The sequence below is a fragment of the Protomyctophum parallelum genome, assembly GCF_964188405.1.
Source record: "Protomyctophum parallelum genome assembly, chromosome: 1".
NCBI lineage: Eukaryota > Metazoa > Chordata > Actinopteri > Myctophiformes > Myctophidae > Protomyctophum > Protomyctophum parallelum.
This window is the reverse complement of record NC_139697.1, coordinates 85,008,105-85,027,841: the sequence shown is the minus strand read 5'-3', so window position 1 is coordinate 85,027,841 and position 19,737 is coordinate 85,008,105. Positions and strand designations below refer to the sequence as shown.

Below are 19,737 nucleotides of genomic sequence, written 5' to 3'. Positions count from 1 at the left end.
GCATACTGCAGCTCCGGCAGCCACTCTAGACAGTTTAGTAATTGCCTCGAGCCTCCTGATGTTCAAGTGGTTTACATCCAGTCTGAAGTCCACCGCAAGACATACAGTACATTTGGCGGTAGAGGTGACAGCACAGACCCCTGTTTTACCCGTGTGCACATTCTGTCATTTTACCACAGTAGCATTGGTCATTACGAAGCATTTAAAATTTAAAGCAGACATTATTCCAGCCGTCTCCACTTCTCACCTTGTCAGGTCACAGGATGTCAGCCAGCCAACTAGCAGGGTTAAGGCAACGTGACCCGCTGATTTGGGAAGTGCCCCACTGGGATGTGTAGCGGTTGGTAATTTGGGATTCATGATAATTGAGTTGGTGTTACAATTAGAGTAGTGATGACTCAGCGCCTGGGATGATTAACTCTCATTCAAGCAAGGCTTAGGTAAACAAGCTGGCTACCCTACTCCTCATCACTGTGATGTCATCCCTCATTACACTGCACACATTTCCTCTCTCTCTCACACTCACACTCACACTCACACACATTTACAGTACTTATACCTACTGTATACTTAAGCCCCTCTCTAGTGTTAACTCTGGAGTGTGCCCTACTGCCCCACACTCACTTTCTCCTTCCCATACACTTGTTGCATCCTCCTGATATGCTGCTTCTCCACTTGTAGCTTTTCTCTCAGTCAGTTTGACCGTTTGGTAAAGTTACTTCAACCATGTTATTTGTGTATCTGTCCTTGTCTCTCCAGAGAGCAGTTCCTCAAGTCCAACGCCCAGCTCACCTTCCGCTGTCGCCAGCTCCTGTCGGAGCTCTCGTACATCTACCCCATTGAAGTTGTGAGTTGGAGCGCACCCACACACAGCACTAACTCTATGCAGGGCACAATTCACCCCGTACACTGCTGTTGTACCCTACTGGCTCACCTACTGTCTGACTGCACAAGTACTGTCTGACTGCACAAGTACTGTCTGACTGTACAAGTAATAATAATAATAATAAAACTTTATTTGTATAGCACCTTTCATGACATGAAATGCAGCTCAAAGTGCTTTACAGAGCAATGGAGAAAAAAAGAAAAGCAAGGCATAAACATTAAAAAACAAGCAGTAATGCAATACAGTGAGGACATAAATAACAATCAATTAAAAGCAATGTTGTAGAAGTGGGTCTTGAGCTGTGCTTTAAAAATGTCTACAGAGGCTGACTGTACAAGTACTGTCTGACTGTACAAGTACTGTCTGACTGTACAAGTACTGTCTGACTGTACAAGTACTGTCTGACTGTGACTGTACAAGTACTGTCTGACTGTACAAGTACTGTCTGACTGTACAAGTACTGTCTGACTACACAAGTTGATGTTCGGCAGATGTTACAATTTATACATTTCCAAAGCGAGGTGCAATTTGAATTTCTACTTTGATGCTTGATAATCCACTTCTAGCTTTGAAAACTATTGTCATTATTTTGTTGCTGATACATTTTTTTGTTACTTTGTTGCCGATAATGTGAGATAAAATGAATGCAGTTACTTAAATGAGCCCCAGTGGTCTACAGTGAGTACAGTAGCTATCGGCGCTGAAGGTTTTTGCCATGGGGAGTTAGTCTCACCTGTCTGCATGTTTCATGTCTGCGCTTTGTTTTTGATATAAAACCTTTTACTCAACTCTCCAGGTTAATCAGTCTGATTATGTCATCTGTGGAGTCAAGCTGCCTAATTCAGAGGACTTCCAAGGTAATGTGTGTGTGTGTGTGTGTGTGTGTGTGTGTGTGTCACACTGGGTTATAGGAAAACATAAGGCAAATTTACTTTGTTGTACAACAAATCTGATGACTCCAGAGGTAATGTGTACCGATTTGTGTGTGTGTGTGTGTGTGTGTGTGTGTGTGTGTGTGTGTGTGTGTGTGTGTGTTTTGGATCAAATCTGTGGAGTAGTAGCAAATAAATGTTTAGCGAAATGGTGGAAAATCTGGTCTGGCACAAATGCCTGGGGCCTATGTGGGAATCCAGGGGGATTTATTTTTGTCTGTACAGCCTATGCTATGGTTCAAAATGTGAATCGGCCCATTATAGCGCCACCATGAAGCCTTTTTGCACCTTTTGGGGTGGAGGATCTTCCTTGGCCTACTGGGAGGGTGCATGCAAATGCACACTGATCCAGTGTGGAAACACGTATACACACATGGTGGGACAGGGGTGAAAAACGTAGCCCGTCTGTCCCGCTGGAGATTATAACTGGCAGGGAACAAAGAAGGGAAGAGGATAGAAATTATCTTATCTTATTAAGTGTTTTTTCTTTTTACCTGACAGTGAGGTGAATGCATAACACATGTGGAGTAAAACGCAATCTCTCACACTTGCACCACTTCCGCCCCAACACACACCTTAGTCATTAGTGTAAGGCTTACACTAATGACTACCCCTGGGCCCTGGTGTAAGCGATAGAGATCGCCCTCCCCTGCTGGCTTTCCAGTTTCCACTATGAGGGCGAACACAGCTACAGTAATTGTGTTTGTTGTAGTGCCCGGGCAAGGCACTGTGGAGGAATCAAACCCCAGTAGCCTCAGTGGTGGCAGTTACCTTACCCATGCGATACCCAGACACCAGAAAACTCAAAACAAGCATTTTATTGTCGGTTTTAAGTAGCCTTGCTGTCAGGAATGGATTGACCACCCACTGTCCTCTGGCCAGCCTTGCTGTAGAAACTGCCCACAATAAACGCTTTTACGTCCTCTTGTCTAGGATATCTAGAGTGAGTCAACCACTGCTGAGCTCCAATCTAAATACTATTCCATGACGAAGACACTGTTTGACACATCCATCCTTTTAATGAGGGGAACCAGAGAGGATGAGATTGGTGTGTGTGTGTGTGTGTGTGTGTGTGTGTGTGTGTGTGTGTGTGTGTGTGTGTGTGTGTGTGTGTGTGTGTGTGTGTGTGTGTGTGTGTGTGTGTGTGTGTGTGTGTGTGTGTGTGTGTGTGTGTGTGTGTGTGTGTGTGTGTGTGTCAGATTAAGTACCCTGATAGAGTTAAAGGCAACACACTGGAGAAGGTTTGAACACAGTCCTCCCTACGCAACCTCCTCTCTATGGAAGCTGACACCACTGAGCTGAGCCCCTTAAAATGCTGCCCATCAGCCAAGAATGCAGAAATTACTTCTTATGCATTTAAACACAGAAGACCAAAAAACATTATATATTTTTTTAATAGTGTACGGTAAATAAAAGGGATGGTGGATGTGCTTCATCTGAAGTCCATCAAAAACATCTAAATATAAAGTAGAGCAAATTATCATAGAAATAATAAATAAGTCCAATAGTATACAAACAAGGGAATAAGGAGTGGGGGCTCTAAGGTTGAAACTCTGAACAGATGCACGGTACAAAACCTAGTCTTGGCTCTTGGCAACAGTAGCTCTGTTACTTGGGGATCAAGTGTCTTGCTCAAGGGCACTTTTATAGCAGCTGTTCAAGGTGGAACTTTGAACCTTTTCTAGAAATGAAGCTGCCACTGTCTCATGAGCAAAAAAAAACAGCAGGTGCAAGTCGTCAGTGGAATACTAAATGAAATCTGTCTACGATTGCCTGACTGTAATCGCCATCATGTTTGCAAGGAGGATTGCAGGATGTTTCATTTACTGTAGGATGCTGTTTTTTTTTGTTTTTTTTACCGCATACCAAAGTTCTGATAAATATGATTTTGCAATCAGATTTAGGTCATGACACCATGACATCCTTAACGCTCCCCCCACTTGTCATCTATACCCTGCATTCTTGAGCTCCCCTTCCTCACAGCTGGTCGGATGAGGAAGCCCGCCCGACCCCCCCGTCCATAACTCAGGATACTACTCCTGTGTTCAATCACTCCCTGCAGCTTCAGGCCACCTGCTAACATCCTTTAGAGTTAGACTAGAGCATAGAAGAAGTACAGTATGTAGGCCTTTCGCCTCCTCCCCACCTGTCTCTTTGCCACTGCGCTTCCAGGCAGCCCAGTGTAGGTGGACACCTACCAGTGAATAAACCACCGACATGTGGTGTGGCAGCAGATAAAACACCTGTTCGTATAATCAGACTCTGCTGTGTGCAGTCGATTTGGAGTCGAGTGTTGGCATGTAATGTAAGAGCCAGCTTACCTTCATTCCTAGCAGTAGCGTTCGGATCACATGCGATGGGCTAGACTAGACACACAGATGATGGATGGTAGAAGGCACTGCGGGCTCCAGCGGGTCCCCAGCTAAATGTGTGATAGTTACTCTAAGAAGATTTGATTGATTGAGTGTCAAGCCACTGGGCTTCTGAAGAAGCCCAGCCCATATGGGCTTACAGGACACTTTTAACAGTTTACATAAACAATGACAATAAATGTACAAACGGTTCCATATGGGTGCCTTTGGTTCCATTTGTACACTCTTGAGTTAAAAGGGCAAATAAAACATCAAAGGGGGATCATTGAAATACAATAAAACATTGAGAGTCACTGGTATGATTGGAGAAAGGATGAGTTGTGATACCCTGCACTTCACCTCCACCCTCTGACCTGTGCTTGGATTTGTGTGGGGTCTGCTGCAGGAAAAGAAAATGCTCGATCAAGTCCAGAAATGTCTGGTTGGGTGTCAGAGAGCAGATAATAAGGCCCACAGGGGGGGTGGAGTTCCACATTAGAGAGCAGGGTCAATGGAGGTCCTAATCCTTCCAGGGGGACAAAGTGGAAAGAGGGCGTCACAGCATAGTGAATTCCCTAAGTGTTTTGCCCTCAACTCGGCTTTCTCTGTCAGTGCAACCTAACACTAAGTAGGTATTGGCAAAAATAATCTCCTATTGCACCCAGAGGTGTCACTTGCACGTTCATGTCATCAGTTGACTTGACCTTCTGTCCGGTTAGAAGCAGCATCTGAGAAACCCCACCGGATTTAGTTGAAAAGCTATACTTAGTACTTCATGGGTGTCAAAAAATCCAAGAACGGAAGAGTGATACAATGCAGGGTTTTTTTCTGTTCTGAAGGGAAAACACACAGTATGAGTCAGGCAGTCTACCACTCGCCCTGGCCGTGGTCTATTATTTCAAAGCATTAAGATAAAAAACACCATGATTTTTTTTAAAGGCTTTGCCCCAAAGCGGTACATACTGCTGCTGTTTGAGAACTTGAAACCACTTAGTGTGCTGTCTTGAACCCATTTCTCTTACTTTGGATGGTTAACTCTGTTTTTTAACCTTGTCAAAATGTTCACAAAAGCATCTAATTATCCTCTAAAATGTAGTTGGTCTCAGAGGGATTGTTGTACGTGATGCTTTTGCTTCTCGGGCACATTTCTGAAGTAAATTAGGCATCCTGCAGCAGCCAGCATTTCTCAGCGTTGAACGAACCATGCCACAAAAAGCCCTTTTTTGTATCATCTTGAAAACACAGTCCCACATAAATGTGCATGCTTTTAATCCCCTCAATGGTTTGTTAACCAAACTGTTCTATTTGATGTCTTGATATTTCTGTTTGTATTTTCAAGCTGTGAAGATGAATTATGTTCAGACCGTTTCTTTTTTCATCTACTAAAAGAACATCCTTAACAAATCAAACATCACACAGCAATGCCAACTATATGCTTTGAAGTGCTTTTGCTCCTAAAAGCATACCGTTACATTGTAGTCCTTGAGGATTTGTGTGTTGATACAGCTCAGTGAAAATATCTTTGTTACTGTACAAGCATGATCTGTTCAAGAAAAGTCAGCCTCTTAATTTTTTTGCACTTAAAATTCTGACATCTGTTTACTTTGGTCCTGCAGCAAAGGAGGATGGGAGTGTGGCAGTTGCCCTGGGTTACACAGCGCACCTGGTCCTGATGATCTCGTACTTCCTGCAGGTGCCTCTTAGATATCCAGTGATCCATAAGGGTTCACGCTCCTCCATCAAGGACACCATCACTGACCGGCTCACAGAGAAAGAGAGAGAGTAAGTCACTCTGCACATAGGAAGAGAAAGTAGAAATCCTCTGTATTGTCTATGAGTAATAAACAGAAAGAAATAACACATTATGTTTGTTCTAAAGCCATGTGTCATGATGGGTGTGACAGTCATGGTGGAATGTTCTGACATTGTCACATATCACAACAAATCTCACAGCAAATACAAAAGGATAGTTATTAGAGGTGTGCATTGGCACTGCCCTGAGTGCCCTCACACTTTTCTATATTACTGCACAACATGGCAAATTTTTCAGATATACTGAACAACAACATATTTTATTTAGAATGATATTATATATAGTATTATATACAGTATTATAATTATATTGTAATTATATATTATAGGCTTCGGCTATCGATCATGTCACATTGCTGCATTGCATTGCATTGCTGCACGGTCGAATCGCGATGCATTGCACCACTAATGGTTATTACCACTTATACCCCATATGCTGTCCCCCTGGGGTTTACTCTATACTTTTTGTCTCTAGAGCACATCTCTAGCTGATCTACGACATCACAAATTCACAATGCAATGTGTTGAAGCTTGTAGATCTACTATTTTCGGTGAATGTTCGTCTGATTACACGGAATGATTGTCTATTATGACATTCCCAGAATAGGGTTGCTGGGGTTCATGGGGATAAGTGTAATTAAGTGTAATCAAATACTATCTATTTGCTGTCTTGGCCCGTAAACCAGTTATAACCTTGAGTCTCAGAGCGAATGCATCGTGTACTGTAGTCGTATCTTGTTGTTGGCTCACTTGAAATGTATCTGAGTCAGTGTGAATGGAAATGTTTCTCTCATGTAGCAGGCCTGACACAGGCCAAGTGGTTTCGCATGGGCCAAGTGTCTGGTAGTTTTAAAAACTGGTAGATTTGAACATAGTTGTGAGGAATGCTTTTGGCAGAAGCTGCACTACTCGGAGCACACTCGTGAGTTAACAGTGGACAGGTTAGCCTGCTGCTGACTGTAAAGACTTGGAACAGATTTTTGCAGTTATTGGAGAAGGCAAACCACAAAGATGTATTTATCCTTTACTATAAGCATTTCAGCTGCTTTTCGTTTCCAACCTCAACCCTCAAGCTTTACATAAAAACACAAACCCAAATTTGTGCAATTGTTAAATATAGTAAATTTGGGACTACATAGTGGCTTATTCTATGGTATTATCACATTTTAAAGACAACACTCCCCAATTATTATTTTTTTTTTTACTAATTTAATATTATTACACTTTGAATAATAAAAAACACATTGAATAACTTGAAACCAATTCCGCAGGTTTGGTAGACTGTGGTTTTTGATAGACAGCTTTGAGGAGGTTATAGATTTAGGCTGTTAGGCATATACGATTTTGAAACTTAATGTGCTCACATCTTCAATATAGATTTTCCCCATCTGTTGAATTGTGTCCCACGACAGTCTGATACAGTGTTTTATGCTCTGTATTATGCTGTGTAACTTGATAGACCAAAAATGTGGCCTTCATTCATCAATGAAGTGTACAACCCAGCTTAAATTTGAGCCCATGGCATGAATGAGTTTACGCCAAAGTCTACGCGAGATTTATCGAGCAATCCTATACAGCCAATCCTAGCGTACATTTGTTCTTTCCTTTGATAATGAAATATCAAAATGAAATACGCCCACACACTGTTGATCTGCTCGGTACAAGTCAAAGAGGATACATTTATTAAGTATCGGTTTCGGTCACTATTGACCTTCAGCTATGGTCAGTAGTGACAGAAACGTTGCCTACTTAAGAATCCTCTTGTACCTAACAGATCAGCAGAGTGCGGGCGTATTTTTCTATTTCACGTTACGTTACCATTTTATGTTTTATGATGATCATAAACGATCATTTTCATGACCTTATCTGACGTTATGAACAATAAAATCGACGTAGGAATCGTTGTAGAACCACGATAGTAGTTTGATAATTTAACAACACAGGGCGCCGCCATCTTGCTCAGCGAGACAGGCAGTGCTGAGCGCTCAGAGCGCACCCTCAGAGACCAGAGCTGTTTAGAGAGAGTGCCGACAACAGAGCGGTCGGTGTCTCTACCACATTACCATAAAAGAATGTAATGGGGGGTTAAATGCTGCAATTTGTAAAAATGACAAAATATGACTCCTATAATGTCGTTGAAGTGGGACTCGTCCCTGGGACTGATCTAAAAGACCACCCCTGCCCTGGGTCCCGGGACCCATTACATTGAAAACCTATTTACATAACTGCAATGCTGCTCTGCATGTTTACTTTGGAAAAACGGCTGTAGACAATGCTCAGACCAGACGTGAGCTTTGACACGCCGTACGCCAAAAGTCAGAGTCTTGATGGAATGATAAATGCGGTCATATCGCCATACGCCGTTTTTTGGTCTACACCACTTTGACAAATGAGGGCCCATATCTTTAACTGTAGTTAACCACTTAAATCTTATACTTAGTTGACCAGGGTCCCCCAGGGCTCCATACGTGGTCAGCTCCTTTTTCCCTCTACACCAATCTCTTTGCAGAACACAGCCGATCTACAAGCTCATCACAATGTGACACGTTGAGAGCTTGTAAATCTACTGTTTTTGGCAGAATGTTCGTCCCCAGAATAGGGATGCTAGGGTTCATTTGCTTGTCAATTTTAATCGGCCACCAAAACTCCTACAAAAAGTAGGGATGTCCTTAAATATCTTATATATAACGTGTAAAATGTTGTCTAGAAGTACATGCGTTCTACATTTGGAATGTATGATAACTATCAATCTTGTTTTTCTTGTTATTTTACTCTACCCTGATGATAATGAATATCTTCCAGACATGAAAGAGAACCTTAGTAGTAGAGAAGGTCCTTGCGTGAGACGGGTTGCAGTAGAGAAGGCGTCAGAGTGCTCCATGTGACCTTTTCCATCCCTTCTTCCGTCTCCACTACCACGCCAGAAAGCTTTTGACACGAGAAGCCACATGTATTGCACGCAATTGGATCGTGTTTAAGTTTGTTTTGTGTCCATGGTAACACCTAAATGTTCCCATTTTGATAACGTGTCCAAATGTTCAGACATGGCCTATTCATAGTGAAGCACCTTGTTGGAGACAGGTGTAAATCTCAGTGCCCAGCACCTGTCAGTCTGTCTGTACCGTGCCCTAGGGCTGTAGCCTGCTTTCCTTGACTAAACGGCATTTAGACAGATTTTTGCTGAATGGGGCAAATTTATTTTTACGACAGAGGGATGACATTGTTGTCATGGAGACATGCAAACGGTAAACTAAGAAGTTGAAGCCTGACCTGGGGCTTTATCGCGTCGGCTCGTTTAAGTCATGATACGTAGGTGTTGGCACCACAATTACAGCATGGGATACTATAATGAAATTATTATTTGTGTCTGTTATGTTCTTGTAACCAAGTATCATGCCTGAGTCAAAACTCCTGTCGGATTTTGATAATTGCATGTTCAGGAATCAGGACACGCATTCTCAGGTATATGCAATGCATCGGCCTTGCATTCTGACATTCCGTACATGGCATACCACACTTAAACAAGAGGTACGGAAGGGGAAATTGGTATAATCAGTATAGAGCTACTTGTAGCTATGGATATAGGGGAAAGTGTGATTGGCCCGCTGGCATTGGGGTGAATTAGAAAGGGCCCCTGGAAGAAGAGGAAAGCGAAAAGATGAAAGCATCATCGCTGTCTGGATTGCATCTTGCCACGCTACACATTAACAGTTGTGCGTGTGATCTTAATGTCTGCACAGTTGCCTTCGTGCAGTAAATTACCATTTTACCATGCGTTGGCCTTCACCTGTTGATATTAGCAAAACATTCCTCTCTCTCCGTGTCTCACGCCACTGTTTCTTGTCACCAAGTGTTGAAGTGAATAGATGGCAAAGGTTGCAACTAAATCCCGACCAGTATATTGGTTCGGCCGATATATCTGCCAGTATTTGACAATGTTTCATGATTTTTAACCTGATAAAAAATAGATATCAACATTTTGTGAAAAGGGAATAAGAGGTTAAATAATATTATAAATGAAAACTTTTGCGGGGACCATTCAGAACGGTGTGCGGTTTGCCTTTCTTTCACTAGTTATTATTCCAGCACCTGATTCAATTATTCTACATGTGCGCTTGCTCTTCCTTGCATACATAATTGTATTTATTTAAATATATAAACGTTTTTTTTTTTACAAAATATCGGCCAAACCATTGGTAATCGGTGGTCTAGCAATCTCTAAAATTGGGATTGGCATCGGTTGGGGCTCTAGTTGCTACATCATTTATTGTAGATCACACACACAGTACATCCCTAGAGGTTTACTTTATTGTGTTTATTGCTCGCCTTGAGGCTGAACAAACACGGGATAAATAAAAGCTTTTATGGGTCTTTGGGTATTGTGAAGTCTGCTGTATTATTCAGGTGGCTACAAAGGAGCTGACTGCTGATAGTAAACCGGAGCGCTCGGCTCTCATTATAGTAAATTATTGAAATGGGACAAGAAGATATCCAGGCCACATGGCCATGGACCAGACCAGTAAGCCTCGCCAGGCCTGCGGCTCACATATAACCCTTTTGCTTTCCAAGCCGACCTGTAAACTTGGACTAGCTTGACACAAATTTGCTGGACTAGCTTGACACAAATTTGCTGAACCTGAGTTTTAACTCTACAAGGTTGAACGACTTGTCTGTTTTTATCGGCGTCTCCCATACACTCTCATGTACATGCATGCTGTTCTTCCTTGAGTTGTTTAGGCACTGGGGAAGACATACAAATAAGCACTCGCATGTCCACATCTGCACTTGTCATGCTTTAGTTGACGAAGACCTGGATTGTTGGGTAACATCTGAGTGCATTCTTGAGTATGTACGTACAGTATTGTACTGTATGTATGCGCATATTGTGCAGGGTTTGATTTGTAAAAAATAATATTCTTGAATGAATGCTTATTCCTATGTATCCAAAAATATGGATGCCAGCGTTGATGTGTTTGTTGCAAATCTGTGGTTGAATGCCCATCTCTAATCTCATCCCATCCAAGACAGCAGCTGGAGGGGCTCACCGGGGGGCTCTCTCGTTTGTTCCCCCTGTTCCCCCGTGGCTGACGGCCTGACTGCGCCGCACGCATTCCCAGCGCCTTGATGCAGGATATTTACACCAGGTTGGTTAGAGAAAATAAACCAGCAGGATGCGTGGGTGCTGGCCGGGCCAGGATGGGATGCGGATGGGGAGGGGTTATGCAGGCAGTTCTTTTAGGTGTCCCTGAGCAGGACCAAAGATGCCAATGACCTCTCACCTCTCCTCACCCCCATGTTTATGACTCCCTAGGCCCTGGCGGGCAGCAGACCCACTGCAAAATGATGTGTGGCAAGATGTGAAGCAACTAGTCGCCGTTCAAAAAGTGTACAAAAGGGCGGATTAAAGCGTTGGAAAGAGGCAGCCAATGGTGATAAGTGGGGTGGCTGGGGAGCGGTACCTCAAAGTGTGGCTGTATTAGCAGGCAGTCAATCCATCATCCATGATAGCATGAGCATAGGAACATTTGGGGGTTTTGATTTCTTCTCCGTTTTTGTCTCCCTGCCAGCAGAACGATAATAGATATCAGGACTATTTGGTTTTTGTGAAGTAGTGTGGTGGACATTTTTACTTGCATGTGGCTAACTCCAGATGCATCAGCGCTTGATAAAGCCCAGGATATATCTATTCAGTGGTTGTAGCACTTAATGTGCCTCAATCATATTATAGTAGTTCAATAACTGTGCCCTGTAAATCCTATATAGAGCCAACAATAATTACGACTACTGTAGGATACGGATTTCCTATTCCCACTGTGAAGATTTGTTTTTTTAAGACCTTGTTAATGGGATTCTAACTAGTGTTTTGGCCTTTAGTGCAGCGTGAGACATATGAATGAGTCTGACCTTTTGAGTGAGGTTAATACTTCTGTATTGCTCTCACTCGTGGTGGACCTGTGGCTTACGATAATGCTTGCCTCACACCACATACAGTATGTTGGAGGCAATTCTGCCACTGCAAAACTAATCAACATGCACGTTGATCCGACTGTTATCGCTTCGTATATCACTTGGGTAACGGCCAGCGCTTGGAACGGGGCCTAGTAAGAATATTTGAGAGCAAGGCGGAGAACACTTTTTTGGCACTTGGCCTAACTTCAGCGTAGCTACAGTATATTTAGGATGTTATGCCTGATTTTTACTTGGTCGCGTGCCATGTCACGCACAAAAAATAGAACATCTACAAGCCTATATAACACGTTGCAGTGCAACGTGTTGTGAGCTTGTATATCGACAATACGGTGTGCTACACCGGCGCGCAACTAAGTGTAAAGCACCCTTCAGAAGAGCGTCCCCCTCCCTGTCAAAGACATTCTCTGAACGCAATGGTCTCTGACGACATGTTGCGCCCACATTTTGTCCTGCGGAGAGCGCAGTTCCACTGTGTCTGATTGCATGGGGGAGAACAGTGGAGATGCGATCCAGATGTCCACTGTATGATTGAGACCAGAGCGTGGCCATTAAAAAGCAAGCGCCGCCTCATACATTTTTTTTTTTACAGAGGTATTAAAGCCAATCTCTTTTTTTCCTCCTCGTTTTTATTTATCACGGGCTGAAGGAAAAATGGGCATTTGTGAGGATTTACACATCACTGTGTGGATCAAGTACAAAGGCCCTGTTGGTGGAGGTAAGTCCACGTGTGTGCCAAGGCAAGGAGGGAGGCCAGGTTGAGAGTAGAGGAACCTGCACTCTCAAAGGAAGGAGGTTATTGTTCCGGAGCTTCAGCCATTTCACGTTTGTTAACATGGACCATGTGGGCAGCAGAGGAGGAGTGCCCCTCCTCTTCTAGGGTCACTGCAGCCATGGGGAGAAGGGCTGTAGGCCTGGGCAGGTTGCATGAACTGCTCAGTGACATAACACAGAATGTAGACTCGCATACAGTACTGTACATAGCAGAGTTGGGTTCTGTTTGCCTATACACCAGCTGTCTGATCATTTGATGAAATGCATTAATGCCCGAGGAAGAGGACAAAAGTATAATTAATACAAATTATTGTCAATCCAGTATTATAACAAAACCATACAAATAAATCCAGTAGTGGAAATATATCGAACAGAAATCAAAAGGGTATATAACAATTCTATTGTACAAACAATTAAAGGTTAAAAAAAGACTCAATGAATGGCTGTACATAAATGTGTTGCAATCTGTACCTTTTGGTGCTATTTATCGAAACTCTCCTTGTCATTTCCGCCTAGGTTTTGACCTTACTGGCCTAAACTCTGAAACGCATTTATTGTGTGTTTGCGTGTTTCTGACTAGCCATTCCTTCCTTTGCTTTTAAAGCACTGCCGAAGAATATTAATAATTATTGTTTGCTGTATTTGAGGAGCTTCTCTTTAAAACAAAATTGGGTCCGTTTTTGAAGTCCTCCCCACATTGTTCATTATGGTGGACATTTGATGTCCTCCCCACATTGTTCATTGTAGTGGACATGATGAAGAGTTAGAACTTGCTTTTCTTTCTGTGTTTTATATACTATCATCCCAGGAGAAGAATAGCAAGAATTAAACATTTTTGATAGAGTGAAGGCTTCATGTTTGGGTGGGCAGGTTGGTTTCATAAACGCTCCTTCATCTTGGAGTTGTGCCGTTGCACAACGTTTTTGACCTGTCTTTGTCCATACTTTGTTAAAAGGGATAACAAGAAGCATCTGCCTTGAATGGCTTTCAAAAGGATGCTGTAGATTGAATGGAATGGCTCTGCTAGCGCGGAACATCAAATTGTATTTTATACTTGCACACAGATGAGTTAAAAAATTGTTGTTCGGGCAACGCGTTGTTGCCAGTACTAGCACTTTGTCTCTACTCTCTAGTGTTGATAGACTCATGGACAAGTTAGATGTTTAACAACGCAAGATTGCCATGAGGTTTAAACAGTCAAAATTGTTGTTTTGATCAGTCCGATTTGAGAGCAGGGTTAGCGGCAGCTTCATAAAAGAATGCATCTGGGACGAAGTCATAGTCTTTGATAAATATAAGCCTGCCTGGGAAAACTATGGAGTGTGATGGTCAAACCAAGCCCAGATTGTTTCCTCTGTTCTGCTTAACATTAAAACAATAGCGGAAAATGGAGAGAAAAAAAATAAAAACAAAAAATACAAAAATACACAGGAAAAACAGTGAGGGAGAGAAGACGAGATGATGAGAAAAACCAGGACCACTGGATATTCTTAAGAGCGCTGATGAAAACCCAAGGCGACAGAGTGAGCAACCGCCACATCACTCGGGAGACACTTTTAACGGCACACACCGAGACGGCGTTACAGTTTTTTGTCCGGGGGCCGTAAGTGCAGCAGCGGTCATTAAAATAGCATTCACTGACAGATGCTCAGTGTAATCATTTCTCAGATATTGGAAATTACAGCTCGCTGTGATTTATATAGTAACTGCTGCCATTAGTGCCCAGACAGTTGCAATGCAGGTGTTTTTTAAAAGCAGACCCAGATGATTTATGGTCCCATGCTGTTTGAAATCGCACATTAAAGACATTGTGAAACTCCTGGTCAACCCCTCGCCCCCTGTCCCTTTACCTCCGACCAGGGACGCAAAGTGCTGGCCAAAGCTTCCTTTCCTTCATATGAACCAGATCTGTTTCTTTTCTTTTTTTTTGTATTAATTAAGATGTCTAAACAGTCACTCCGGCACATGTGCAGATCCTGGGACTGTATACATTGCAGCAGGTCAACCAGTCAATGGGAATATTTCCAGCATATTTTCAAGGACATAGATTAAGGCTGGACTCGACCACCCACCTGCACAGTCATGTCCTCCTTTACACTCCCAGCACTTAGTACAATGACCCTAGGGGCAGAGAGAGGTGTTTTACTATAAAATACACTAAACATACAGTACATATGCTGTATAGTCTGCACAAGGAGTACCCTGGGACTTTCAGTCCTGGTTTCTTTAATCGCTTTAATACCTTTCTGGAGAGGACAGCCATTTTAAGTCTAAAAGCAAGACTCGGCTGGCCTCGCTGCCCTCCATTTTGACTCTGTCATCGTTTCCCGACACCAGCCACCACATTGTATGTTTTCACCAGTACCTCGGGCGACCGGCGTTTACAAATCCAAACACATACAGTACAACAAGCCGTCTCTAGATTTTTTGAACTGTGGTCTTTGGACCACAGTACCCCCCGCCCTTTCTCACAAATAGCCGGCCCGCAGTACAGTAAATGTGAACCAGTGGTCATAAAACACGTCATGCGTTGTTGTCACCTGCCAGGACGCCCCTGCAGTGAAACTCACCAGATTTCTGTAGAAACTGGGGCTGATTTACTCTGTGCAAAAGGGCTGTTGCTTTAGGATTAGAACAAAACAAAAAGCAAACATCATTAACAGGAGGGGATGATGGGAATAAAGAATGGAAGATAGACGAAACAGGGATGCATGCACCAACGTCCCTTGATTAATGGCCTCTTCCTTCTCGTGATGTATCTCTTCATATTCTATAGGTGTTTGTGAGTAGCAGGGGTGGTGAGAGATGCACATAGGAGCCCCAGGGCCATGTTCTAAACATTCGGGGCTTTTTGCCCTGATGCTGCATTTTCTTTTTTTAACAACACACAGCAAGTTCCCTCCCATTGCCTCCCACTTATTAATTATGAAGTTATGTCTACATGCACAGCCAGCTCTCACACGTTTAACTGTCCCATGGGGTGATTGCTGCAAAGCATAGACGGGAAGAAAAATCAGTGGGGGATTTTTTTTTTTTTTTTTTTAAGAGTTTGAGATGGTTTTCTTCTATGCTATCCAGTCATTGTTATGTTTCATCTCTTTGTCCGGCACAAATTGCACAGGGGATTGAAATATTATTTTGATGAAAGTGGATTTCATCTTTGAATGATCGGTCTTTTAGATGGATGCTCCATTGGATGGCAGTGTTGATCACTGTGCTCGTCATGTCCCGTCTGCTGCGTTGGTCTCATGGACATAGCCCTTCAACAGAGCAGCCTCTGAGGGGGAGCAGGAGAGAATGTGTTGAAGGAAAGGGAAGGTCCGTTTGGGGGAAGAGTGTAGAAAGCATGTCTGGTGTTATTTTTAGTTTTTCTTGCAGTAAAATAAAATCTAATCAAATAAAGAGTCTTGTGTAACCAGCCAATCAGAGGTCAGAGATAACGATACATGATGTGGCGACATCTGAATTCAATGTATAGACTAAAACTGAGTGGGGGAAAAAAAGCATTGCCGAACCGATGCAAAGGGAGATCCTTCATATTGGCATAGCAATATTATTGGTTTTCAAAGGAGTGGGCATCATTTTGTATCCTCGCCACTGTTCGAGCCCCTGTACTGAATTTAGATTTCCCCAGACATATTAGTAGGCGGTGATCTCTGATCGTCTGGCTACGCAAGGCTAGAGCAAAAGTAACCCCCTTTCTGTAGGAGAGGCGAGAAGCGTGACCTCTTGCTGTTAAACAAAAACAAAACAAAAACATGATGGATCATTATACGGTAATTTTAATGCAAAACGGCATCAAAGAGTCAAACACAAAATAATGAACAAAAACAAAGAAGAATGGAAAAGAAAAGAAAAAACAGAAAAGCAGCATCAGTAACATGACTGGTGCTTCTGGTGCGTGCATGCGCGTTCGTACGCGTGTGTGTTTGTGTGTGTGTCGGTCCCATTCTGTCTGTGGACAGACATGGTAGTGATTTGCGCCCCAGCGCTGGCTGTAATCCATTTGATCCTGCTTTGTGTAACGGAGCGCTGCAGCTCACGCTCAAGCTGCCGGCACCAGCCAAGTGATAAAAGAGAGGCTGCCTTCCGCTCCAAGTTCTTCTCTGCTCCCATTTTTCTCTTCTCTCTGTCTTTCTCTCTCTCTTCACATACACACACGCACATACTGTACAGTACAAAAACGTTTGCATTCTTGTGTGCGGTGTCGTTCCTCCTGTTTATTAGTTCACTCCCTCACGCTCTTTCTTCCCCTTTCTCTCAATACCCCCTTCTTCTTCATTGCCCCCCTCCTCTTCTCTCTCTCTTCCCTGCTGGTGTGTAATAATATATTTGACTTTACTGGACGTCCCCGGGTGGAATTCCTGGTGTTTGGTGAACCGGAGTCTCACCAGTGTGATTTCAGACACACTGGACAGCGGTCATTAATCACCCCGCCGTGACGGACCAACTGCCTGCTTGCTTGTGCCTAGTGCTGTAACGTGCTTGTGTGTGCATGTATCCGTGTGTGTGTTGGAAGTGTTTCTGTTTTCCTTTTTTCAATGCGTGTTCATCAGCAAACAACCTCCTATCTGCTCTCGCTGGAGGAGATATCGGACGGGAATGCCAGCGGGAACGCCTGTCGTGTTGTTCTTCCCCCTCCCTGTTAGTTATTTCCTGGTGCTGAGATATGACCTCTGGCATGTTGCAGTGTTATCCATGGGGCCTGACATGGCGGGATATGCTGCAAGAGCGCCAAACAAGTGTCTGGCTGTGTGGCCTTTTAAACCTATGGTGTCTTCCTGTCCTCCTGCCAGCAGCGGTTACCTCATGGTATTGCAATTCATTCCACCAGCAGCATTAACACCAGCTATTAATGGCTTATTTCCCTCACTGCCACACTTAAGTGTCGATGTACTGTACATGGAGCGTGTGTGTGTGTGTGTGTGTGTGTGTGTGTGTGTGTGTGTGTGTGTGTGTGTGTGTGTGTGTGTGTGTGTGTGTGTGTGTGTGTGTGTGTGTGTGTGTGTGTGTGTGTGTGTGTGTGTGTGTGTGTGTGTGTGTGTGTGTGTGTGTGTGTGATTTTCTATTAACAATATCTGTAGAGGGTGGAGTGGAGTAACAAAAACTTTTTTTCTTCCCTGTGAAATAAAAAGCAAAGCTTTTGCACACCTAGAGGCAACAGGTGCGTAGGCGAGGGTACGGTGCCCGACAATGAAAAAGAAACGAACACCCGCACACTGTGTTCAAATGCAGTGAACCAACTTTAATAGGGAAACAGCAATGTTTCAGCCTATGCATGCGGCCTTCATCAGGCTATCTTTATTCCCTGTGAGAAAAAAGAATCTGCACAAAAAGTGCAGTTTATACGTATGGTGGGGGGCTCAGAGTACGTCCACTAGGGAAAGTACGCTTTCGCCGCCACAAAACCGTCTTTGTATTGGTGAGTACGAAATCATTTTTATTTTTGCAGAAGTCGACAGATTGTGCAGTCTTCATGCGGTGGCAGGAAGTCGAGAGTAACATAGCCTTAAGGAAAAGTCTGTAATGCTATGGACCAGAGCTATGTGATAAGGTGACCACCGGTGGTTAGTAAAAACAGAGATGTGTTGGGGAGAGTCACTTATCACAGCAGCGTGACATCATGTTGTAGTTTATGGTGGTCACCTTATCACCTAAAACTAGAGGATGAATAGGTCATTAGTTATATGGCAAGAGGCTCAGTCCTGTGAGAAGGACTTGGAAATGCCACTGCTCCTTTACGTGGAAAGGAGACAGTTGAGGTGGTTCAGGCATATAATATAGATACCCCTCTATTTCCATGCACATCCAGCTGGAAAGAGATCACGGGGCAGACCAAGGACCAGATGGGGGGCTTACATCTCCACGTTGGCCTTGGAACGCTTCAGGATCCCCCAGTCAGAAGTAGCTAATGTTGCTCACGAAAGGGAAGTCTGGGATTCTCTGCTGGAACCTAATTCTATGCTGACACTGTATCTATTATAGCAGCAGATGGTACAACAATTATCTATCATTCAACAATAAAATAAAAAAATATACATATTTAAGGTATCCCACAATGTTATTAGTTTAGTCTCCCAACTGACACCAGAGTGCTGTCACGTTGTAACCCTGTGAGTAAACGAGAAGTTCCTAACTGTACTGTATGTTCCAAGACGGCCCTGGCACTTACAGGTCACAATATATCCATGCCGGGTCACAGTAGTTGAAGGGTCCATACTACCACACCGGATTAACAGAAGATGGTGAACTTGGTCAAACATAATTATGGGCCCAGGCGGTGGCGTAACCGTCTGGGCACCCGACTGGTAATCCAGTCGCAGTGTGCCGCGCGTTCGACTCCCGAGCCCGACACGGCCTTTACTGCATGTCTTCCCCCATCTCTCTCCCGTTTCCTGTCAGCCTACTGTCTGTCCCTTCAAAAAAACAATAAAAGGCGTAAGCCGCAAAAAAAAAAAAAAAACATAATTATGAGTTTCCCCCTGAAAATCAATGGTTGATTTTCGCCAAATCTCTGAGTGACCTCTGTCCTTAGTGGGTATCTCAAGAACCGAACGAATGATCAGCTTCAGTGGAGACCGACAGTGGTTTATAACCACTGAGGTTCCCAACAGGCATCGTTCCGAAGGGCATTGGCACTCGATGAAATGTCATATTTCTGTTATGTTATAGCTGTTGACAACGTGACTGCCCATCTCATTGTCCTGAGCTAACAAACGGTAATGTTGGAGAGACAGATCTAGTTCTTTTTTTATGGGGAGATTATTCCCACATTGTGGTATTATATTGTCCTTCACATACAGTACACCAGGAAAGAGCAGACAGGCTTGATCTTCAAAGGATTTAGAAAGTTTGTGTCAAACAAGTGCAAGGCTTTGGCTTTGGTCCATTCACTCAGCAGAAACCTTGGTATGAAAACAGTGCAGGAGAAATGTAAGATTTAAAAAATGCCATGTTCAGTCATTATTTCACTTTATTCACATTTTAAAGGAGAACACATTTATTTTTAGTGTGA

At 43.4% G+C, this 19,737-nt stretch overlaps 2 protein-coding genes across 3 annotated transcripts in view; one reads left to right on the top strand and one right to left on the bottom strand.

Annotated features, from left to right (window-relative positions):
• thap12a (THAP domain containing 12a) overlaps positions 1 to 19,737 on the bottom strand; it is a 403,705-nt gene that overhangs the window by 164,099 nt on the left and 219,869 nt on the right. The gene's annotated exons all lie outside the window — the stretch shown is intronic.
• Positions 1 to 19,737, top strand: part of uvrag (UV radiation resistance associated gene) — a 105,356-nt gene that overhangs the window by 41,486 nt on the left and 44,133 nt on the right. For both annotated transcript variants that reach the window (XM_083783627.1, XM_083783628.1), the window contains exons 10-12: positions 760 to 847; positions 1,683 to 1,743; positions 5,786 to 5,951. In XM_083783627.1, the coding sequence (XP_083639753.1) occupies positions 760 to 847; positions 1,683 to 1,743; positions 5,786 to 5,951 (315 nt within the window). The remainder of the gene's footprint in view (positions 1 to 759; positions 848 to 1,682; positions 1,744 to 5,785; positions 5,952 to 19,737) is intronic.